Here is a 24,354-nt window from a genome sequence, read left to right on the forward strand (position 1 = left end):
TTTTTTTTAAGTTTTCGTGGTCTAGAGCTGGCCATGTCTTATTTTAGTGCGTGCCTGAGCGTCCGTTACTTCGATTCGCTTTCGACTCGTCCCTGACCTTGACGTCTCCAATGCGTTTACAATTTAATAGGTCTAGCGGGTTAAACCGCCACCAAAAAGGTAGCTAAAATCGTGTGATTTATGGAAGTTATTCAAACGCTTCATCAGGAAATTATCTGTTTATTCCGCCCCATTACTGCGTGCCCATTTTAATAACCAACAATAAATCCGGCTAATCACAGTCTAATAATCCACTCTCACCGCTGGCAGAAATTAATTAATAAATGTCGCAAATGGCGGGCAAAGAGCTTACAACTCACTAATTAGAAATATCGAGTGGAGGCTGTCGTATGTGCTAAAGGACATGCTATAAGGATGCAATTCCACACACTCCCTTACTGGCTTTACAGACACATATATCCTGATACGCCTGCAGTGGCAGTCTCACACTTGAAAAAGTGTTGAAGCGTGAATTTTGCTTAAAAATGCCAATTACGCGAATTCAGAAATGCAATGGATTGGTGAGCGGTGGCGATAAAATGGAAGGGAAAGGGATTGAAAAGAATCTCTGCTCAAAAGGGTGGTAAACTCAAGGGGATGTGGAGAGGTTGCACACAAGAAAATTGTATTGATTGTACATTAAATCTTATTTTGGTGGTGTTTCTAAAATATCATTCAATATTTCAATACTATTATTTGTTGTCACAAACTGAGAAAGTTTTTGAAAACATAAAAAGTAAATTTCCGTATCCTAATAAAAAATGTTTTGAAATTCTTGTAGTCCTCCGAAGTCTAATTTGTTCATCTTAGGTTAAAACATACATAATATTTTCAAAAACATCGTAAGTCTGATCTCCAAAAAAATACTTTTGGGGTTTTTTTTTCATAAAATACAAAAGAAGCGAAACATGTTATATGATTTACACCAAGCAACTAAAAAATATCCTTGTGGATTTTTAATTAAATATTTTAAATTATTTATTTCAAAGAAAAGATTTTAACAATTAAATATTTAATCATTAAGATTTTTGTGGACGAAGAAAGCAGTATTTGGTGATTTTTTTTCTGAGTAGAATAAATTGTTGCCAGTTCTTCTTTTGGTTTGCTCGCAAGCCACTGTTGATGATGATGTTGCTGGCGAAGGATTTGGCGCGCATCCTGCCGCTTCCTTCGGTCCCTTTGTGCGGCTCAAGTGTTTGCCATGTGCCTGTGCATACGAGACAGCCTATTGGATCCCCGCTGGATGGGCATGGGTGGAGGAGGTGTCTACTAAATGCACAATCATGCTGCCAGGAGCGGGCCTCGAACTGAAAACTGCTACGGCAACATATTTGGCGGCAAACATATTTGTTTTGACACTTGACTTCCCTCCTGGCCACCAAACCACTTTCATTGTCAAGTTTGCGGCGAGGACTTGCTACTGAAATTATTATATTGGTTAATCCGCCTAAAAGCTTTGATGGCACTTCCTCAACCTTTCGCCGCCCGCCGACCGTCGATCTCTCCTTTAGCCATTTCAAGTGCAGCGCCCGCAACTCTCGAGTGGCCCGAACGCGAAGCATATCAAAGAGCAATCCCCTGGGAGCCGGGGATGATGTATATGTAGCCACGAGTGCCAGCAAGTAATTAAAAAGCAAGAAATTTCCACAAAAAGTCGCGCACAAAAATTCGCTCCGTTTGACAGGGACAAAGCTCGGGACGAGGACTTTGAAGCCAAAAGAAGTGAACAATAGAAGTTTTCGCGACTCTGCCGTATCCTATGTTTTATTCTTCTCAAGTAAAGGCAACTTTTTTTTATTTATTTAAAATGAAAATCAAGAAACAAATTGCACAGGATAATCCAAACACTTACTTTTATTCGTTGTATAAACAAAATGTAATTTCTTTGAGCTCACAATTAAGTTAAAAATCCTTAGCAAATCCCAAACATATGTTAACCAATATTGCTGCAAATAGTCATTAATATATAAAGTATATAGTATGTATCTATTTATATTTATATGAATCATCCTTTAAATGTATGTATTGATGTATTGATCCTTTAAATTTAAGCACTTGCTATCAACCAAGCTACCCCTTAAACATTCTTTGGTACATAGGGTAGCACCAAGGAACTTTGAACAAGTTGCGTGAAATATTCGCCGCACTTTTGCTTTTTTTTCAGCCATCACCATTCCCATTCCCAGACTCAAACTCAGTCGCTGGCCCAAGTTGAGTTTATTGCCGTAATAAAGGCGCAACTGCCTCTGACTTGGCCGGGGTTATGTCTGCATCAGGATCAGGATCTGGGGGCGGTGGTTGTTCGACAAAGGCGAGGGCGTGGCAGCAGCTGTGCGTGCGCGTTAATGCGTCGTTTAAGTGCCGTAAAAAGCGAACGGCACACATGACACCCCCACCTCGAGAAAACGGCCTAAGCCGTATCCGTATCCCAAGCCCTCATCAAGATGAAGTCTATTAAAAATTTTTTGCTTTGAATTCGACTACAAAATTCGAGCGACATTTGGAGGCAGTTGAAGAAGGGGCGGCCGCCTTTAAGTGGTTTCCACAAATTATTCATGAGAACAAAGCAGTTTTCCTGGGGGAAGAGCAGAAAGGCTATGGAAAACCTCCACTTTGGCTTAAAGTTTTAAAAATACCATTTAAATTTGATTGAATTTAAAGTTTAAGCAAAAATAGATTTTTGCTAGTTATGAAAATACTTAAATAAATAATTAATTAAATAATCAATTTAACGTATAATAATTGGGTTGAGAGCTTTAACTTTTTTAAATTTAACTTAATATTACATTATTTTGTATGCATCTTTATAGTGAAGGATGTTAAAAGTTTTTAATACAAACAAATGATTCATTTTTTCCCTTTATTTAATTTAATTTTGTTAAAATTATTTAATTATTTAGCTCAGCGCTAAAAGTTTAAACTTGTGACTATTGCGCTAGTCGCATTTTTATAATCAAAGTCATAGTTCTTCTTCCAATAGTCTGTAGTTATACAATAATTCAGGTATCCATTAAAATCCTTCGCCATTTGAATAGCCACCCCTCAAGAGGGATTCTGCGATCATAATTGCTTTACGGCCTTTGTTCCGCCTTGTGGGTTGACGCATTTCAATTACCCAGCCCGCGGTTACAAAGTCAAATCGAATTAGGCCCGCGGCACGTGCCGAGTGTGCGTGTGCACCAACAACGGATCGCATCGGATGGGAATTGGATTGGCCCACTAAACTGACTGAACGGAGTCAAAGACTTTGAGCTGCGATGTCATCGATGCCGGCTGCATGGGTAAACGTAAACGCGGCCTTGGAATCCATGTGGCTGTGGCCACTATATAAACTGGCAGGTGCGATCGATTCAACATCAAATCAAGCTCACAGCTCCAAGTAGTCACTACTAGCTAACAAAAAACCAATCAAACAATCAACATGAAATTCGTAAGTGCTTCGAGGACTTTAATTATTTTAGGGAAGCAAATAACTTAAATAATTTCAATTTAAAACCGTAGTTCGCCGTCTGCTTCTTCGCTGTTGTGGCTGTGGCTGCTGCCAAGCCCGGAATTGTAGCTCCTCTGGCCGCCGCTCCTCTGGCTTATACCGCTCCGGCTGTGGTGGGCAGTGCCGCCTACGTGGCTCCCTACGCCTCCAGCTACACGGCCAACACGGTGGCCCACAGCGCCGCCTTCCCCGCAGCCTATACCGCCGCCTACACCTCCCCCATTGCCGCTGCCTATACCGCCCCCGTTGCCGCCGCCTACGCCGCACCAGCTGCCTACACCGCCGCCTACACCTCTCCCATTGCCGCCGCCTATACCGCCCCCATTGCCCGCTATGCCGCCACCCCCTTCGCAGCTCCCATCGCCGCCCCCGTGGCAGCGGCCTACACCGCCCCCATTGCCGCTCCCGTTCTCCTGAAGAAGTAAACAGACCGACTGTGAATCCCATCTTGACCAATCTGTGTAAATAAAGAATTGTACATACCAACGAAGCCGAGCATTTCTTTTTCTTACAAAAGTATTCACACTGAAAGAATTTTTGTAATTAAAATAATTTGTATTGACTTGAAAAAACGTTATAAAAGCTTTGAGCATTACCTCATTATTGGATAGAATCTGGCATAAAAATAGCTTTATAAACTAAAATTCGAATTCATATACAATTTCAAAAGTAGCAGTTTGCCAAGTTTTTTTTTTAAAATAACAACATTTTATTTTATAATTAACTTAGAAGATTTAAAATAAATGTTCAACCACATTGTAAGTTAAATCGAAGTTTAAATTTATATTTGATTGTAGATTGCTTAGTTTTCGAATACAAGCCTTACATTTGCTTACTCTTTTATAGCTGTGGTTTAACCACATTTCAGAGGAATTATAATAAATAAAACAAAAAGTAAATGGTATTTGGACAGTGAACTACTTCCCTTTTCTGCTATGCAATTTGGCCGAACAAAATGAGCTCCTTTGGCTCTGAGTAGTGATGGGGAGCAATTTGTACTCCGCTTTTACCACTCGGTTCAGTTTAGCTTAGTTCTTATCGAAAGCCCGGCATCTGGCGTCCCCTTTTCCGCGTTTTCTGCTCCATCGGCACCTAGGCGGCAAGTCTGCGCGTTGCCTTGGCTAGGATTAAACTTTCCATTTAAAAGGATTTCTTTTCTATATGAAATATGCTTCCTTTCAGCGTTTCCTGCGCGCTCTCTCCTTTTTTTTCGCCCCATCCGCAGCCAGCGGCTGCAGTCAAGTTTTCTGCTTGACTTTGTCCTGCGCGTTGAAAGGCCCGAGTGGAGCCTTCTGCTCCCCCGGCGGTCTCCTGCTGCTCCTTATCATAACTTTGGCATCGCCAAGCGCCCTTTTTCCTCCCCCTCCCCCCTCGCTCAGGTGGTAAATGCCAAGTAGTTGTAAAGTTTGCTACCTAAGCGGAAAGGACTAGTAAAATCCACGGAGGGGAAAGTCGGACGAGGGGTAAAATGGTTGCCCCATTTTCGCAAGTTCTCGCAACAGATAGCGTCCAAATTTAATGACCTTTTATTCAATAAAACTGCGTAGAGCACAGGCAACTTTCTGCCGTTCCCTGTTGAATATTGCTCGCTGTCGCCCTATCGTGTTTGTCATCGGTTTTTTATTTTTTGCCTGTTTTTTGTTGGCTAAAAGTTGTCAAAGGTAAGCGAAAATATGATAAGCAGGATGGCAAGTTTGTTGAAAGGATTTTGTTCGTATAATGAGCAAAACTTTGGGGGCTTCAAATAAAATTCAGCCTTTTAAAAATTGTGTTATACAACAACATATAACATAAGTGTCCAAATTTAATTCCGTTTTTCGTCTTTCAGCTATTTTCATTGTAAAATTAAAAAAGCACAATAGTTTATCCAATTATTGTAAACTAAATGTTCGCACCAAATCATATATCTTATTCCACAAATATTAAGCTCTTTAAAATATTTTGTCTTGAAAAAATCGATGAAATTTCTTTAAACCCCAGCCACCAAAAAAAAAATCATTGCATTAAATCTATTAAAAATATTTTATTTCAAAAAATCATTAATTTAAATGAACAAATTTTAAACTCTTTTACCAGTTTTTAATTTGACCAAAATATGGGAATTTATTTTAACTCAAAGCGCTATAACAAGAAAACCCTTGCAACTTTAAATCGCTTTACCCTTCGTTAATTCCGTGGCAGAGTCGAAATGTGGCTATTTTGATTGCCAGTGCTGTGGCAATGGCAATTGGCAACCAGTGTTTGTATGGCAACTGGCGAAGCAATAAAACCGAGCAAATGAAATTTGTATTCACTTTATATAATTTTGACGATTTTTCAAATCAAATACACACCCGCACACACACGGACCGCACATACGTCGGTTGGCCCACTACATACATATGTTAGAAAGATTCCCTTTTTTCGAAACGAACACAATCATGTGCAAACGTGTTTTTCAAATGGATTACATGAATAAAAGATTTATACACGTAAGGTAAATCAGTAGCGGGTTACCAAGATACTCACCGACATCCTGCCCTTCCCGAAATACCTCCCTTCTACCGCCCACAACTCCCTATTCCCAACTGAAGACGTGCAAGTGAAAATATGCGCAGATGTAAGCAAATTTGTGGAACGACCAGAGGGGGAAAGCTGGAAAAGAGAAAACCCAAATGGAAAATCCCTCAGAACGCGGCTGAAGGTAGATGATGCCTCTTGCCATTTATTGATTTGTTTACCATTTTATGTATTTATGCCGCTTTGATTTCAGGCGCCAAATCGAATCAAGCGCGAGGGAAAAGAAAACAGGATTATTCCGTGCTCACACAAACAAAAAGTCATACAAATATTCACAGTAAAAAAAAAGGACATGATAATATATATACTTTTCCTCCTTTTAATTTCCTAAGGTTTCTTGAACGTTTAAGTTGACACATTTTAGAGATAAAGCAAATTTATTTAAATATTGTTAATTTCAATTTGGCCATAAATTTGCTTTTTATAATAACACTGCTCATAAAATGTTCCTTAAATCGAATACAACTTCACGGATTGTTTCAAGCACTTCAAAGTGATAAATAATATATTGCGGACAATAAAACAAACTTCATTATTTTAGGTTACATGTAAGAAATTGTAACAATAATCTTCAACAAGAAAATCTTAAATTGTATCTTTTCATACATTTAATAAGTGTTACATTCCTACTCTAAATATATAATTTATAAATCATTTTAAAATGCTCCTGTCTCCGTATAGTAGGAATAACCGCAAGTTCAGCTATCCAGCACAAAAGACAAGAGCAACAGGCATTGGACTCATCGCCTTAGATACGAATAGTAGGGATACGTGGCGTATGCGCCATAAACCGGTGCATACGCATACGCCGCGTAGGCCGGATAGCTGGCATACGCCGGATAGTAGGCGGCGGAGGAAGGAGCCAGCCAAGCGCCTCCCGCTCCGGTGGCATAACTCACTGGCGTCGTGACCAGCAGCTGGGGCTTCGCCTGGCTCAGGACCGCGAGCAATGCGAGCTGGCAGGATTATTGATACGTTTTGAAATATCCACATATATCTGGATTCCGAGGGCAGAACGTCGGCACACTCACCATTAAGACCTTGACCAACATGGCTCCCTTTCGATTACTGCTCCTCCGGTTGACTTAGCGTACGAAATTCAAAATTTTACTGGTCGATGGGTTCGGTCGGTCAATCATATTTATAGCCTTTGGCTGGATGACATGGGATCGGCGAAGAGAATCGCCGAGAATCGGGGAGAGAGCCGGAGAAGTTGCGCCATCATTAATATTGCTAGACCTGAGCGCGCTGAGTAGCATAAATTATATTCTTAATGCTGTTTGAAATTGCTGAGAAAGAATAAATATAAGACAACGACCAATAAAAACACAAAATGATGAAATTCGGAATACTCTATGGGTCATTAAAATGTTATTAAAAAGTGCTTAAGATGAAAGTAATTTTAGAATAATGATAACCGCAAATTGAATACTTAAATGTCGTCACAAGGTCCTTTTAATACTTATTTATTATAAAAAATTAAATACAATGGTAATTTAATTATAATTTATAATTTAAGGAATATTTACCTGCTTGTTGTTTAATAATATTTTAAAATATTTGTATTAGTTGTGTTCAATTAAAATAAATATATCTAATATATTAATTATATATATATATATTCAACATTTAAGAAGGGCATGTGCAAGGCAAAAAGGAAAATAAGTGAAAGTGGAAAAGAAATCTTTTTAAAAATAATTAACAATGTTAGGAATCCATTAAAATTAAAAAATATTTGTATTTTTCTAAATAATATAGAAACAATAAACACCACTGCATACAATAACCATCCTTTCGCTTTCTCTCGATGAAGTTTTTTCGTATTTAGAACCACATCCGGCTGCGTCACAAAGTTTGTCTAACGCTCAAGCATTCCATTCCAGTGCTGCTACCCTTTGTATTTTTTTACAATTAATGGCTAGCAGCGAACGTCGCGCTACCTTCTTTGGACTGTCATTCATTACTACAGGTAGCACCGCCCTACCTGACTCACTTCGAAGCCCATTCCCCTGAGAACTGCCCCTGTGCATAACGTATTTGAGTTTATTTAGACGTTGTAAAAATTATAATTATGTGTGCGTGCCTGTCATGCACATGAGCCTGAAATCGGGGATTGAAACAAAACCATATTTTGCGATCACAGTGGTTAGATAAGTCGCCAGGGTGACGTCTTGCTTAAAGCCTCCGGTCTAGGACACAACATTTACGCCAGCAAAATTTGCAACTCGGTAAACATGGGTAGCCAACGATGGGTAGCTGGTTTCGCAAGCTATAAATAATTAATTAATTCAGAGGCAGACAAGCGGGGGAGACGAGAGCGTTCTATGCAAATTTCTGAATATAGACCATAAATTCACAGCCAAGCGATGAAGCCATCATTTATGCCCTACCTTTAACTGTGTACAATGTACATTGTGCACTATATAAGTAGATGCTTATGCTGGCCATAATTATATATGTATGTCGTCGATATACTTGCGGATATTAAGTTGCGGCAAGTTCACTGACCACCGATGGACTCCACCGGCCAACTCCGCTCGACCACGCCCAGCCAACTTCATGGAAAGTACTTCGGAAAACTGCTTTTAGCGACAGTTTTCCACTGCTCTTTTCCGTATTTTTTCGTTGCTGGCTGGTTTTTTGCTACTAATTCCCGGCTTGCTTACAAAATGGCAAATAGTCGCAGCTGGTAGCCATTTCTCTTGTATTTCCCTTTGTTATTGATGCCCTGGATAAGTAGGGGCTAATTGGGGTTTTTGGGCTGTCTCAATTTGAAATGTATCGCATTTGATTTAAAATATTGAATAGTTTAGAGAGTTATTTAAATAAATAAATTGAGTTTTTTATATTAATTGTTAGCCGGCTCGAGGTCAGGATGTTGAAAAAATAACACAATTTTTTTTAATTTTGGTTATTTGTCAATATATTGATTTGATTTGTTGATTTAAATTGTATGGCAGAAATTCCATTAAGTTTGTATCTGTCCTACTTTATGTTACTTTACAAAGCAAAAAAAACTGCGGTTATACTTAGCATAGGAAACTAGAACCCTGATTTCAAATTTTGTTTTTAATATGACTGACCAAACCACAAAGGGGTGTCCCCATGCTCATTCAACTCCTACAGTACAGCTCAGCTTTCTGTTTTCGCAAAAGCTGCAACGGAAACATTGCATAATTAAAAAATAGCTGCTGTTTACGAGTTGATTGTTTGTTTATTGTGTAGTCATCTCCAGCTTTATCCCTCCCCCAAGCCCCCTTTCGCATTGGCATTGTTCCCTTTTCGCAAGTTTTTAATTTAATAAAGCGTAGTACATATTTAAATAAATTAATGAGCAGCGCAGCTGGCGGTGTTAATGTTGTTACAAGTGCACAGGAACTACACAAACAGGTGCCAGGAAGTTTGCGGATTGGCAGGATCCTCTACTGAAAAAGCTGTTCCCTCTGCCTAAGCAACAAGCCGAGATCTCCGGCCAGGTGCTCATACTCTTCATCCAGGCGGCTGAGCATCTTGCGAAGGACATCCGGTCTGATGACTCCGCTGCAGTGGGTCTGGCACAGTTCTATGACCTTGGCCAGGTGGACCATTCGCTCCCGCTGAAGTTCCTCCTGCAGCTCCAGCTGGTGATTCATCTGGAGCAGATCCGCCTTGGTGGGTGATGGTTTCTTAGCCAAAACACTCTGGCGGTAACGACGCCAGGTGTTGCGTCGGCATACGAGCATCTTGTGGCGGTGCCACTTGAGAGCCACCTGCTCGAATCTCCGATCCAGAGCTTTTAATTTGCCAAAGTCCTCCAAGCCTCCACATTCGCGGAAGCAGGTCCTGAAAAACTTCAGGTGATTGGGTTTTCCGCGCCAGCGTTTCAGACGTTCCAACGCTTTGTAGGATCCATCTATAAATCCATTGACCCTAAGTTCAGTTTCTTTAGTATCATTTGGAGGCGCAGGCATATCCTTTAAGTCCTTCAGAGTGCCATCCAAATTGTAGTACTGCAAGCACTGAACACGTAGCTCCTCCCGGCGAGTCAACAAATCTCGAACGGTTTTGTCCTCGAAAAAATTTGGGGCAGGAGATTGCCCTCCAGTTTGCCTGGGCATCGAAGCAGGAACATCCTCCTTGCAGCTCTGATTGTTCCACGGGGGTACAGGTGACGGATTCCTCGGTTTGGGTGAGGGTGTAACATATTCACCATCGGAACTGTTCCTCAAACGTTCGGCCATTTCTTCGAAACAGCTTTTCAGATTGTTCACAGCACTTGAACGACGGGTAACCTGATCTATGATATTGGTAATCTTCATAAGTTGCTCCTGAGACTTGGTCTTAGAGTTATCGGCTCTCTCACTCCCAACGGCTTCATTACTGGAGCCAGAGACCTCACTATGACTAGAGCTGAAGCTTTTGTGGTAGTATTTTCTGACATTCTCCAAGGAACTTGTACTCAAAGGAACTCGCTTATTTCTGGAGAGCTCCTCCTCTAGGGCTTGAATTCTATGCTTCACACTTTGTATTTTAGTCTCTTGAACGCATTTCATGCAAGTTTCGGAGCCCTCCTGCGAAGAATTGGGATGAGAGTTTCCCTTTCGGATCACGGTTACCAAGCTGCCAAAACTGCTGGAGTTGGGCTCGGAAACCTCTTGAATCGGTTCCAGTTTTCTGGTCCGCAGTATGTGACTAGTGGTCCTTTTGAAGGACACAGTCCGGGAAGGAGTGGAGGATTTGCCTGCCTCCAATCTGGGCTTTTCCTTTGCTTGCGATTCCGAGACTCTGTTGGTGAATTTATTATTCTGAAAAGACACATTCTTACATGGCTGACCCCTGTACTCGTCCAAAATCTCATTTAGATTGCGGCTGCAATTCAACACATTCGCGAAGGGTTCCTTGAGAGAACCAAAGTCCTTCAAGTGGCCATGCATCAGCAGCATCAGACTATTCCGTGCCAGCTTCTGGTCGATCGGAGTCCTTTCGAACACCTTCATCCACTTGGCCATTATCAGGCGATCCGACGGATTGGCCCTCGAATGGTCTACATCTCTGTAATTGGCCACCTGCTGTCTGAAATGGCGGTCCAGTAAATACTCGCTCGGTTCTGTCATTGCCATATTTTCATTTTTAGTTGGAGTCTACTGTTTTTATTGCCAAAAATTAGTTTTGAGTTTTACTTAAAAATTTGAATGCTTTGAATGAAATCAACCCGCTGGCTGAGACCGGGAACGGGAAATGTAAATGGAAATGGAGTGAGATTATGGGGCTTTTCTATGCGGCTGTCACTGAGCTTTTCTTAGCCGCAGGCTGCATCAAGTGGTAGGCCCAGGTCTGAAAACAAGCACAAGAAGCATAAGATGTACTCTGAAAAAAATATACAAGCTTTTGAAAATATCTTCTTTATTGGCGATAAATTAACATTTTTAAGAGCTGTAAAATTTAAAATAAGCTTGGGATAAAATTTAATGTTTGTTAAATTTTTTATTTTTAGTTTAATTAATTTCCAATGCCCTGAATTCAAATTCCAAGAATATTTTTTATTAGATCGAAAACAAGTTTTACTTTACAGGGGTTGGTTTTTAGAAAATATAAATTTCTTATATTAAAAATGTTTATTTTATTTATACAATTTTATGTTAAATATCTTCAAGATCTGGACTAAAAATGTTTGGATTTTATAAACAACTTTAATGGCGATGTTCTGGCAATATTTTAGAAGTGTAATAGCAACGGCAGCAAAAGAGTGTGCGGTTGCGTTGCCACGTAAATTTTCATTAGCACAGCCCGCGTATAAATTAGGAAAATGAAGCAGCAGCGGCAGCAGGCACTTGAAGTGCACCGCAACCTCCATCAAGATGCCTCCTGGTGGGATGAGTGGGTGGTGGGTTGAGGGGGAGGTGAATGGGTGGAAGGCAATGGGCGGCTTAACCGCAACGACAACAACAACAGCGTTACGTAGGTGCTGCGGCTTGTGGCGAACTGCGAGCAAAAGTTGCAAACGACCGCCTGCCTGCATAAATTTATATTGTTAAACATGAGCTAGAAAAAAGCACGCGCCGGCTGTCAAAACAAAGCAAAAAGCAGGCAAGAGCAATGAAAAAGAAATGGCCTGACATGCAAAAAGCGGTTAGGAAAAGTAAGGTTAAAGCATAACGTACCTTGTAAAAATAGAATACCTTAGTAATAGTGCAGTTCAGACTTATAAAAGGCAATGGGATCCTAGCGAACTTTTTTTTAATACAAAATTCGGTTTTTATTATTACTCACTCGTGTCAAACTGATGACAAGAAGAAAACTAAACTCTTGACAATAATGTTATTACAATATCATTATTCAAACTCCAGTACTGCTGCAAGGAACTTGCTTTTAATATTTTTTAATCAATTTTAAAAACAAAGAGGACTAGCTTTAAAAAAAAAAGTTGAACATTTGTTGTTTCTCTAATTCATATGTTTTTGCTTTACAAACATAGGTAATAAGCCCATTCATTAGTACCCCTATTTAACTTTTAAAGTCCGATAATCATTTGGATTTTAAGTCGATTTCAAAGAATGACCAACGATCTGGCAACGCCTACCTCTCAATCTACGATTAGTGCGATTTGGTCATACTGCTTTCTGCGCACGCGTGGCGTGGATCTCTATTTTCTTTTTTTTTTGATTAAAATGGATTTTGAGAACTTTTATCGCACAAGTCAGGTAAATGGCACTATTTACATAACCACGCGTAAGGAGCTGGACAAGGATCTTAAGTCCTCTCTGGAGGAGGGAGCGGGTGAGGTGAGCTCTTAAAATCGCATACAATCAAAAAAAGTTTGTAAAAAAAAAAGTTATACAATTTAAGTTATTTCTCACCGCTATCCGCCAAAATCCGCATTGCACACCGGAAAAGATTGTGGAGGTGGCCAGTGAGCTGGGTGAGATTTACGCCCTGCGCTTCAAGATCGATTTTTCGGGGCAAAGTCGCGGCTATGCCTACCTGCAATACATCAATGAAGCCCTCAAGGAAGCGGCACTGGAATAGTAAGCTATTCGCGTTGCCAATGACATAGAAATAGTATTAATTGATTGTTACAACTTTAGCCTGCCCAGGAGATTCAGCCAGTTGAACATCCAAATCAGGGTACTGACTTCGAACAATAACCGCGAGTTGTTGCTAAATCGGGTGCACAAGAGCTTCAGTCCATGGCAAGTTTACCAGGAGATGCGCAAGATTTATCCCTTTGCCATCCTTCGGGTCTACGAGTTCCGATACAATGAGTTCATCTACATATTTGGGTATCGGAACAACGATGCTGCTGCCAATGCCCATCAGAGCATAAGGAACGCCATCAGAAGGTTCGGTGGCCGTGCCCACATCTCCTGGTTTAGTCGGAAGAATTATCTAAGTGGGGTAAAGGTAAACTCCTATTGCTGTCGGAAATTGGACAAGGAAAACATCAAGCTGGTACCAGGCATTGCAAATAATTGTTTCAAATTTTAAAAGGAACCGAAGATGTAGACGTTCTGTTGTGATATGGGTGATCCTGCATCAGATTTCGAAAATTTATTTTCCCTTATTTTATCAAATGAAAAATATCTTAACAATCTTAACCACAAGCTTATAAGACTTTTAGTTTTTTTTGTGTTTAACAAACCGAGAGTCTTTAGAATTTTAAAAATACGGTTTAAATCTCCAAAACAACAATATAACAATTTATTGTCAAACATTCTTTTTTGTATACTTTTTGTAAAATCCTTTTTTAATCGTATTTTTTATTATAATTTTAGTATTAAAATTGCTATAGTACAGTAGTAATACACTTTAATAAAAGAATACGTTTTTTTCAAGAGACTGTGACACCCCAGATATTGAATGGCTTTGCCTGACTATTCGAGCGAAGCATGAACTTTTCCGAGATGTTGAAGCTGACTAAAAATTGCAGCTTGCATTGTTCCTGGAAATCCTTTTGGCCTGAAGCTCCTCCGTCTGGCGATATGCAGCCGCAGTTTGTTGACTTCATTAACTCTGGGTAAAAACAGAGAGCAGCAATAAAAGTAACAAAAACAACAGCGGGCTGCAGTTTTTCACATGCAAATTAATGCAGTGTCTTTGGAGTGGCGGAGTGCCAGGACTTTCAGGGCAATGCGACAACCTGCGGCATAATGCAATTAAATGAGTGCAGCGAGCAGGAGTCGCAGCCGCCGGCTGTCGTGGTATTAGACTACGGACAACGTGGACTCCAGAGTGCAATGATCGACGGACAGGAGAGGGGAGTGTAGTGGAGCACCTGCCAGCTCATCCGTCAGGCCAAGGATGCGATGCGAAGGACGAAAAACGCAGGACGGGTCCGCAGCGCATTCTAATGCGATTGCCGCACTTGACGGGATGTCGTGGCAAGCGGAAACGGATGTTGTTGTCCTGCTCGCCCCGCCCTTTCTGCAATTAAGTTAGAGCCTGAAATCGAAATGCAGTCAACACGATGATGCAAAAATAAGAAGCGGCAAAACAGTCACAGCCTCATAAATATTCATTAAATTAAGATTAAGTCGAGACATCTTCAAGGGGAGGCGAGAACAAGACGAGCTGAATGTTTTCCAAAATCATTTGCATTAATTTGTTAATTCAAGCGCGACAGCCACGCCCCTGTTCACTCACTTAAAGGCCATTAAAATTTCAAAGCCATGTGAGCGTATGTGCGGGGCTTAACCCATGGCAATCTGCTGCACAAAGCCCTCCACTCGTCGTTGAAGGGTTAAAGTCATGAAGCCGCATATGTGACGCAATTACAAAAGCTCGAAGTTTGCTTCGAATTTTCCTCTACTTGCCATACCAGCGCTAGCATATTTCGTCTTACAGATGAGATCAAAATGGTAGTCTTTGTAAAGTACGTACATATTCCTCCGACGACACCTGTAACCTGTTAGACAAGTTAATATTTGCTAATATGTTTAGTCCTTTTTGAATAACTTATATCAATCATCGTCATTAATTTGTTATAAAATATTAAAGAAAAGTGTAAAATCACTCAGCAACAAAAAAAGCTAAAATATAATATTTTAAACAATTAACCAGGCCTGTGAATATTAAATACGTTTTCTTAATTTTTTAATGTTTCTTAAAATGTTATGAGCTTGCAAACATATTTTTTTTTATTGTTTTACTTAGATTAGATTGGATCCGATTTCTCTAAGTGAAAGAAAAGCTTTTAGTTTTCTATATCAACTTGAAACCACACAAGTTAATATTAAAAGTGGTTTCGTAAAACAACTATCGTAATGCCGCTGTTTTCCTGGTCACCACTGTAGGGCGACCCATTTTCGAGTCTGTGATAGAGCCTGCGCTTACCTGGTTATTGCGGCAAGTGCCAATATTTGCCTTTTGATGCGAGCAGCAAAGGATATATAGGGAAATATGGTGTGGGGCAAAAGTCAAGTAGGGGAGTGCAGCAGTGGAGGAGCGGCTGCCAACTGACACAGTTTGTTTTAGGCTTTAAGGCGGTCGCTCCTTGGATTTGGGTCACAGATTGCCTGGGACAAAGGACCCGAAGGAACGGCGTAAGGGGAATCGGGCCCTGTCACCGGAAAGCGAAAGTTATGCACATATTGAGTTCAAGCTTTAAGGGGAATTTTGCCAGTCCAATTTCTTGCCGGTTTCAGCTTTTTGAGTGCGGTTTTAGTTTCGTTCTTGGCCCTTTCCTACAATTTTCGTGCATTTCTCTAACCGCATCTGCAGCAAAGAGCATGACAGATAAGGATGTCGATGGGTATGTGATGGGATTGAGGATGTGGCACTGGATATGGATGCGGATGCGGACGTGGTGGGGTACGAACCGCCAACCTGCAGCACTTAACGCGAATTTTTTGATGATTTTTTTAGCAACTTGTCGTTGGCTTGGAAATGCCATTACCGACATGCATCATGCATATGGATGACTTTGCTTGTTTTTCTGTGCTCCTCCTCCGGTGGCTTTGGTTTGGCCAGATGGAATACGAATAATGGTTTTTGGGTGGCACGCATTCGAGATGAGTTTGAATCCGTCTTTAAAAAGTTAGCAGATAGTTTGCCGCTGAAGTTTGCATGTTAACTAGTCCTGAAAAACTGAAATGTTTTCTTTACCAATGGAAGCACTGCAGCTGCGAATATTTATACTGTGCTTAACTTCTGTCGCCAGCAAAAAATAAAAACATGTAACAAAAAAAACAAAGTTTTTATGACAAAAGACAAACAAGCTCATAACAATTACCTTTGTAAAACCGAATCATTGTTTCAATTATGAGCTTACAGCGATTTTATCAGAGTTGAAAACTTGTTTAAAGTTTTACCATTTAAGGTTGTCGAATCAAATGAAACTATCTTAAAAGCAATTACACAATTGGTTTACAAAATGTTTATTATTATTGCAATTGTTTTATACATTGTAGTTTTTCATATATTTTGACCTAAATTGATATATTTGTTCATTCTTCGTATTTGGTATAAAAACATATATTAGTTAAATAACCTACTACATAGGAACAATATTTTGCATGCTGTCGAACAATAATCTACACATTAGCAATTTATTTTAATGCCTATTCAAATTAAACGGCTCTTAAATGACTAATTCCCAGTCATATAAGCTTTTGAAGTGCATGCAAAAACCCATAAAACGGTTATTATTTTAACAGGATTACTTTCACTTCGATATTTTTATTTCTTACCAAAGCCGACTTCATAATCGATTCCGTACAAATACTAGAGGAATATTTTCTTGCCTTTTGCCATTGGCAAACATCCTCTTGCCCACCAGCTCATATTTTATTAATCAATTTAATTTTGTCGCCAAATGTTATGAAAATTTGCCCAGATGCTGCCCGGACTGTGATGACAGCACAAGTTGATAATGACTAGCCTGAAGAGGACCAAAAGTGCCAGAAGTTAAAACAACACTTTTATTGACTTTTACGAAATGCCTTCCGAGGATTTTTGGTCGGGGACTAATCGCCACCCGCTCTTGGCACTCTGGATGTTGGCGATGAAATTAATGAAAAAACTTGTGGGCGTTGCCGTCCGAGTCGGATATAAAACACAAAAATATTTATATTTCATAAGACGGGTAAACGCGAGGATGAGAGGTGGGGGGATGCGGTCCTTGAGGTCGTATTAAAAAATTCCCAACAGCAGCAATTGGGAACAGTTGTTTTCGCTGGCAAATGAGTTTACGAGCGTGTCGTGTCCTGGTTGCCTTGTTTATGCTGCATATTAAATAAATTTGACATCAGCCACGACAAGTACTCCGACTCTGGATTTCGTCTTCTGCGTGTTTTCGGCAACTTTGCTTGCTGACAATAAAATAACATTTTGCACTCACTTAGCCCAGCTGGGCAGCCCCACTTCTCGGCCAAATTTGCCACCGTTCGAGAGTTTTAATGAAAAAAGTTTCCGACTGCGAGCCATATTTATGCCGCTGCATACAAACTGGCCTCATATTTTTATTCCGGAAATTTGGTAGCAATAGAGTTGATTTTTGTACGCAATTTATTATATTTATATACATATGTACAAAGACGGCTTCATTAAAATGTACACTTGATCATTGCTTGAATTTCTTGGGCAAACTTTCCATGAAGGAGCGTGCAAGGATGTGGCATAACAATATTACGCATACGCAACGTGAGCTGGAGCTGATGCTCCATCGGAAGCCCGTGAAGCTGGTTGTCAGTCGCTCGTGGGCACTGCAAATCAATCAATAAAACGCCAGGCGAAGTCAATCGTAAGGAATTTTGCGCAACACCCACTCGAACGCATATTGCTTTGTGAAAAACACACTGAGCAAAGTGATTTATTCGTGATTAAGTAAGTGTAATAAAGCTTATATATAAAGGTTTTTTTTTAATAAATGTATTCCTTTTATTTTCTTAGCTGTTCATTTAATAGCTCAGCATTTTAAAATTTTTAGTGATTACTTGTCATAATTACAAGAATCATAACTGTGAATGTATGCATGGAGGAATATGAATCAGTTATTAAAAAACATTTCAATTCACTTATATTAATTTTATTTAATAAATTTACGTTGAAATTCAAAAAATCTGGTAATATAGTACATTTCGATTGATATAAATTTTTTTATACATGCTAACATGACAATATATTTTTAAAAAATATTTTTTTTATTTTTGTTTTTCCTAAAAAATAATAGCCTTCTGAGCGACCTAGTTTTGGTTTTGTTTTACGATCAAAATTGACCAACAAATTGTGTCAACAGAACCAAAATATTGCAAATAGTATTGCCAATTAAGTTCAAGTGTTTGCCAATTGATAAAGTGACTTGTGGCAGTTAATTGAACTATGATGTCCCCATTTATATCGGTCAGTACTCAATTTTCCGGCAGTGTGTGAAATTTTCAAATGCTATGCGCAATATTGAAGCAGCTGCTCATACTTTAGCTAACATTCCGATGGAGAGTCAAACGGCCCGTCAGTTGGTGCTGACTGACAATCGATTATTGCAGAGTGCAAAATAAAACGTCAAATGAAATAAAGCAGAGCGGAATGGAATAAAAATACAGAAATGTATTTACTATGTACCGATGTGTATACATATATAAGATATGGCTAGCAGGCTGGCCGTTGCTTTGGCATTGGCTGCCGACATCGGATTCCTTCAGTCGAACGGCAATTTAATTTCAATTTCTCCGTTGCCAGGCTCCGCTTTCTCCCCATTTCTTCGTCCGATTTCACATTATTTATGGTGCAATAAAAAAAATATGTACACCAACGTACGGAGGCAAAACTTTGCATTAGCATAGCAACAATATTTGCCTACTCTTTTGTCCTTGCCACAATTTTGTTGCGAAATTTCATTATGAACGGATGTCGCTTAAGTGCACATTGAATTCAATTAGAACCCGACAACCCATGCAATTCTACATTCTCCGGGCTATATATACATAGGTTGTGGATGTGCAGACATACCCACAGATTCAAACCTGCCAATTGGAAATTGAATTATAAAATATTTCGCACACTCACACAGATTGGCATGCAAACACGGTCGATGAGATGTCCTTCTGAGACGCAGTTTCATCGAAACAGGACATAGGAAGTCACAACCAGATGCCGTCTCTGGGTGCGAGTGTGCGGTTCCGATCGGAATGCGCCACATTAAGAAGTCAACTCGTTCGGGTGTAAATAAAGATGTTTTCCAAGAAATTTCGATTAAAAATGGTGCCGAAAAAGTTTCCCAAGGAGCATTGTTTCGTCAACTAAAAGTTGGCTAAAGTATGCGATGTGAGTGGAAAGGCAACGAAATTTGGCAGTGCAATGTTGACCATTAACTTGAAAGTCAAGCCAAAACATTCCCTTTATTCAACTTATTAGTTCTTAAATTAAATTGGTATACCAAAAAAATAGCCTTAAACATTGGTTTGATAGAATAAATAATGGCATTCACTTCTTTACTCATTATAATTTTCTGAATCAAACTAGTTTACCGTTATATATCGGTTTTTGGATTCGTAATGGTTAAGTTTATAAATTTATAAATGTTTATTTTGTAAGATGATGAGATTAAATAACACTCTTAATTACGTTTTTTTATATATTATTTTCCTCGTGCATTAACATTATTTAATTTCCCCACAACCATCCATTCTAAAAAATGCTTGAAAGATGGATAATCCCAAGCACAACCCACTCGTTTCTGTTCAATGTGTCTACACAAAAGCATACACCGGCGTTCATCTGGCTAAATGTTGCTGGATTCTTTCCGCCTCTAAATTTGCTGGCCAACAGCAGGCGGCTTTTGGCCAACCAAGATGCTGTACTGGGGCTTCCTGCATCCTGTCGTTTCCTGTGCACCACCAAACCGAATTCCGATCCGGCTCCAAGTGGGCCAGAAGCTGCATCTGCTTCTGCTACTGCTTCTACTAGTGCTGGTGCTGGTGCTGTGGTGGCCATTATTTCCTGTATTTAATTGCACTACTCTCGGCTGCGGTTTTCTGCTACATTTGTTGCCGCCTGCAACCGACCAAGGACTATAATGTACTTTGGCTAACCAGCCGGGCAGTGCAGTGCAGTCGGGACTCTAGACCTTCTCCTTTCTTCCTTTTTTTTTTTTGGGTTGATTGCCGGTTTCTTCTTTGCGACGTATTTGTTGGTCACTTTGCAGGAGCAGCCATCAAATGATTTATACTTTAATAAGCATGCCCGGGTCATGCAGAGAAATTAGATGTGACCACACCAACCAACTTTGCACACTTCCCATCCTGATGACATTTTTCTTTGACGCTCACAAAAGGAATTTGCGCAATTTATGAGTGGCAGGCGGGTGGAAAAAATACCGAAGCAGCATTCGAGAAATTAATAAGGAAGTCGGGCAGTTGGGAAGTGTGAGCAGCGAAGGGACGACAAAGGTGGCCTCTCGAAAGTATTTCCGGTATTTGTGCCATTAAGGCAAACGGCAGCGAAAGGTGACAAAAATGCAGGCAACCTCAGCCCTTACGATTTTTAAGCGTTTTACAGGATGTGCGCTTTTAAGTATGCAATGAATTTACACTCAAGAGCTCTTGGCTTTTTGCAAAAATCAAAAACTCCCATTGCTATGGCTTTTAGATGTGAGTTAAGCAAATGCTGAGTTTTATACTTCATTTTAAATTAAACTTTGAGGTAAGCATAACCACCCAACTGCGTTTGAGTGATAAATTTTAGAATGTTTTATTCAATTTTAAAATCGCTTTTGGAGTTCGGGAAAATAAAAGCCAAAGAAGGTATTATTTTCGGTAGGGTTCACATTCCGTGGATTTGAGTTACTTCTTCAGCAGCAGAGGAGCGGCAGCGGTGGCCACATAGGGACTGGCCACATAGGGCGAGCTGTAGGCCAGGGGAGAGGTGTAGGCGGCGGCGTAGGGGGCGGCAAAGCGGGCCACTGGAGCGGTATAGGCAGCGGCAACGGGAGCGGTATAGGCTGCGGCCACCGGAGCGGTATAGGCAGCGGCAATGGGGGAGGTGTAGGCTGCGGTATAGGCTGCGGGGAAGGCGGCGCTGTGGGCCACCGTGTTGGCCGTGTAGCTGGAGGCGTAGGGAGCCACGTAGGCGGCACTGCCCACCACAGCCGGAGCGGTATAAGCCAGAGGAGCGGCGGCCAGAGGAGCCACAATTCCGGGCTTGGCAGCAGCCACAGCCACAACAGCGAAGAAGCAGACGGCGAACTACGGTTTTAAATTGAAATTATTTAAATTATTTGCCTTCCTAAAATAATTAAAGTCCTCGAAGCACTTACGAATTTCATGTTGATTGTTTGATTGGTTTTTTGTTTGCTAGTAGTGACTACTTGGAGCTGTGAGCTTGATTTGATGTTGAGTTGAGCGGGCTGGCCAGTTTATATAGGGCCCCTGCCAGTGCCCACTTGAATATAACACTAACCATACAACATATGCATGGTTAGTGGGCATACGACGAAGGCCGCGTTTACACATGCAGCTGACGTCGCTGACACCGCAGCTCAAAGTCTTTGACTCAGTTCCAACTTACTGGGCCAATTTAAGCCATTGTTGTTGCACACGCACACTTGGCACGTGCGGGCTAAATTCGTAAAGGGCATTGCCGGGTTCCTTAGGCTTAAATGGCCTCCCGTGAAATGGCATTTTAATTTTGCCCTCTAATAGGTTTTTTAAGCAAAGGAACAAACTATTTTATAAATTGGTATATTAATGATATATATTTGTATTTGGTTTTCTACTATATGATTATTTCAACTATAAAATCACTTCCTTTGTTTAAAAAACTAATTAACTTAAAAAACGTTGAAAAATCCGAAATTCATACATTAAAAGATTAAGTGTAAAGGGTTCCACCTTTATTATTAAATTATTAAACGTTCTTATAGTATATTGAATTTTTACACTGAATTTTTACAAAAAAAAATTAATCCGTAAATATGAAGCATCTATGTTACTTCAATTCAGTATTCACATTTTCGGTCAACTACTCTCGACCCGAACTTCACAAAAATAAAAGCAAAAAAATTCAAAAAATTTAAATTAAAATTTTAAAAACTTAAAAAAAGGGTTCCAGGGATGAGTTCGATATCCGAGTGCGCTTTGGACCGGCACTTTACCGCCCAGTTGCGCAAATTGCGCTTGTACTCGCAGGAGCATCCAATCAGCGAGGAGGAATGCGAGCTCCGACAGTGCTGGATGGATCACCTGCAGCAGGCAAAGGGCGAGGACAAGTACGCCCGGAACTGCATGACGCTGATGATGTACGACCAGTTTCAGCAGACTGGCCACCTGAGGAAGCCGTTCACCGAAATAGAGAATATTCAGCGCTCCATGGACGATTTGCTGAACGAGTACGATGGGGAGTTGGGAATTGAGGAGCAACCGGCGGCGACGGCGACAGTGGAAGACGCCCAGGAAGCGGAAACTAATGCCTCGAGCTATGGTGGCGGGAGTAGTCGGTGCTCCAAGGAAGTGTCCGTGGCGAACACCCTTCCCGAATTCGAGAGCGTGAAGCAGTCGAACCAGGCCCTCCTCAAGGAGATCGACTCGCTGCACAACCGCACTCTGGAAACCGAGCAGCACTACAAGACCAAAAGCCAATTGCTGGAGCAGAAGATGGCCGAGAAATCTAGGATAGACCAGCAGGAGAGTATCTATCGGGCCTGCCGTGCAGCCATTGATCTGTTAAAAAGTTGGCCGGGAGACCAAGCGCCACTCAACTTCCTGGCCACCTGCTTGGAGCCCCTTCTCCGGAGCGACCTGATTTCCAGCACACATATCTCGGAGTTGGACCGCAGCCTGGAGGACGTCTTGGACAGAATGGTGAAACAGATCTGCACGCGAAGGGACGAGAACGTACGCATCCTGTATGACCACATTCTGCATAATCAGCAGGACATGCTCAATGAAAGGGAGGGAAAGGTTCGCCGGGTACAGGAATCCTTGAAGCTGGAGCGCCAAAGGTTGCAGCTGCTGTCCGAGGATCTGAAACGCCGAGAAGATCTTATCTGGAGGCACCAGTCCATTGTCACAATTCCCAGAAAGCCCTTTGAAGAGCCGGCCAGTCCGAGGATAAAAGAGTGCGAATTCTGTCACAGGGAAAAGTTCTTAAAAAGAGGTCCAATAGATCCTATATGCAGAATTTGCCAATTTGGAATATCAAAGAGCGCTGAAGAGCTGGAAAAGTTATCCGATCTGTCCATCGACAAGTGGTAATCCTCCTACACATTCCTATATATATTTTCTATTTTCTTGTTCGAATCAATAAATCGTTAAGTTGCTTTGAAAAGTTCTGCCACCTCTCACACTTTTCAGTGCCTGCGTCCCTGTCAACTGCAAAACTTTTAATGTAGTTTTAATTTTCTCGTAATCACGGAGGGAATTGGCTGTAGTCCTGGAAAGTCGGCAATCATCGGCGCACTTACGCTGCGAAAAAATTATTTTGAAAATATTTTTAGACCAAGAATTTATGTACCACCGTTTAGCAATTTTTTAAGGAGAACCATTTTAACAAATTTTTTAATATACTTAGAAATAACAAACCATCAAATATACGGTTCATAAATAAAAAAAATTCATCCTTTTAAAAAACATTGTGAACGCAAAAAAAGGTCTCTTGATATAATGTTTCGCTCAATCAATATAACATTTGGTAAGTGGTTGGAAATAAGAAAACCAAGAATTTGTCTTATCTTAAGTTAAGAAAGCTCTTTCATTCAAATTATGGCTAATGATAAAAATGATTCATACATAGTTTTTCTCCCTGTGTATTGGCTATTTCTTCAGCCTGCAATGAGAAAAGAAAACGCAGTCGGAAACAACAAAGTAGGAAGAGCAGCAACAGCTTTGTTCGTAATTAGTTTTTAAGCGCTTCGAAAGAGCTTGTGAAAGGGGGCTAAATCCTAAATGGGCGCAAATGGTGTGTGTGTGTGGGTGTGCCATTGGTTATGACAACATGCAGTTAAGCACTTCTTAACGATGGCTGACTGCCGATAATGGCTTTGGAACAAATAAGTGCAATTGATTTTCTTGGCAGCGAACATAAATTTCAAGCAAATAAATTATTTTAAATGGCTTAGCTTTATAAGTGTCTAAGATGGTTTGCATTACTTAGAGAAAAAAATCAAGAATTTAAGCTACTACAAAGATCTTTAAACTGAAAAGCTATATATACTTAATCCTTCAAAATATCCAAATTTTCTCTAAAAAAAATCCAAAACTACGGCATTATTTGATTTACTTATCTTTTATTTAATTGTCACCCATGAAAAAGTACTAAAAAGAAACACCAAGCAAACTCATGCAAATTTTGCCGCTTTT

General features: G+C 40.4%; 6 protein-coding genes across 7 annotated transcripts; 3 read left to right on the plus strand and 3 right to left on the minus strand.

Moving 5' to 3' along the window:
* Positions 1–3,391: 3,391 nt before the first annotated feature.
* LOC108147410 (vitelline membrane protein Vm26Ab) lies at positions 3,392–4,019 on the plus strand. Its single transcript, XM_017273849.1, has 2 exons — positions 3,392–3,469; positions 3,541–4,019. Exons 1-2 carry the CDS (start codon positions 3,461–3,463, stop codon positions 3,952–3,954), a joined length of 423 nt encoding a protein of 140 aa, XP_017129338.1. The 5' UTR covers positions 3,392–3,460; the 3' UTR covers positions 3,955–4,019.
* A 2,372-nt stretch (positions 4,020–6,391) lies between these two features.
* Positions 6,392–7,204, minus strand: LOC108147395. Its single transcript, XM_017273831.2, has 2 exons — positions 7,120–7,204; positions 6,392–7,044 (listed from the first exon to the last, which is right to left on the minus strand). The coding sequence occupies exons 1-2, from the start codon at positions 7,138–7,140 to the stop codon at positions 6,829–6,831; spliced, it is 237 nt and encodes a 78-aa protein (XP_017129320.1). The 5' UTR covers positions 7,141–7,204; the 3' UTR covers positions 6,392–6,828.
* A 2,165-nt stretch (positions 7,205–9,369) lies between these two features.
* LOC108147399 lies at positions 9,370–12,341 on the minus strand. The gene is made up of 2 exons (XM_017273834.2): positions 12,229–12,341; positions 9,370–11,401 (listed from the first exon to the last, which is right to left on the minus strand). The coding sequence occupies exon 2, from the start codon at positions 11,185–11,187 to the stop codon at positions 9,511–9,513; it is 1,677 nt and encodes a 558-aa protein (XP_017129323.1). The 5' UTR covers positions 11,188–11,401; positions 12,229–12,341; the 3' UTR covers positions 9,370–9,510.
* A 333-nt stretch (positions 12,342–12,674) lies between these two features.
* On the plus strand, positions 12,675–13,728 carry LOC108147416 (probable RNA-binding protein 46). Of its 2 annotated transcripts, none has more exons than XM_041708418.1 (3): positions 12,675–12,849; positions 12,962–13,092; positions 13,153–13,728. In XM_041708418.1, exons 1-3 carry the CDS (start codon positions 12,736–12,738, stop codon positions 13,550–13,552), a joined length of 645 nt encoding a protein of 214 aa, XP_041564352.1. In that variant the 5' UTR covers positions 12,675–12,735; the 3' UTR covers positions 13,553–13,728. The 2 variants fall into 2 exon arrangements, with proteins under 2 accessions (XP_041564352.1, XP_017129343.1); XM_017273854.2 differs by having other exon boundaries at positions 12,676–12,849; positions 12,914–13,092.
* Positions 13,729–20,733: 7,005 nt separating this feature from the next.
* On the minus strand, positions 20,734–21,412 carry LOC108147412 (vitelline membrane protein Vm26Ab). The gene is made up of 2 exons (XM_017273851.2): positions 21,315–21,412; positions 20,734–21,243 (listed from the first exon to the last, which is right to left on the minus strand). Exons 1-2 carry the CDS (start codon positions 21,321–21,323, stop codon positions 20,842–20,844), a joined length of 411 nt encoding a protein of 136 aa, XP_017129340.1. The 5' UTR covers positions 21,324–21,412; the 3' UTR covers positions 20,734–20,841.
* Positions 21,413–22,017: 605 nt separating this feature from the next.
* Positions 22,018–23,323, plus strand: LOC108147408. Its single transcript, XM_017273847.2, has one exon. It carries the CDS (start codon positions 22,111–22,113, stop codon positions 23,248–23,250), a length of 1,140 nt encoding a protein of 379 aa, XP_017129336.1. The 5' UTR covers positions 22,018–22,110; the 3' UTR covers positions 23,251–23,323.
* Positions 23,324–24,354: the final 1,031 nt, after the last annotated feature.

Source organism: Drosophila elegans, unplaced genomic scaffold, assembly GCF_018152505.1.
Source record: "Drosophila elegans isolate 14027-0461.03 unplaced genomic scaffold, ASM1815250v1 contig_208, whole genome shotgun sequence".
NCBI classification, from domain to species: Eukaryota; Metazoa; Arthropoda; class Insecta; order Diptera; family Drosophilidae; genus Drosophila; species Drosophila elegans.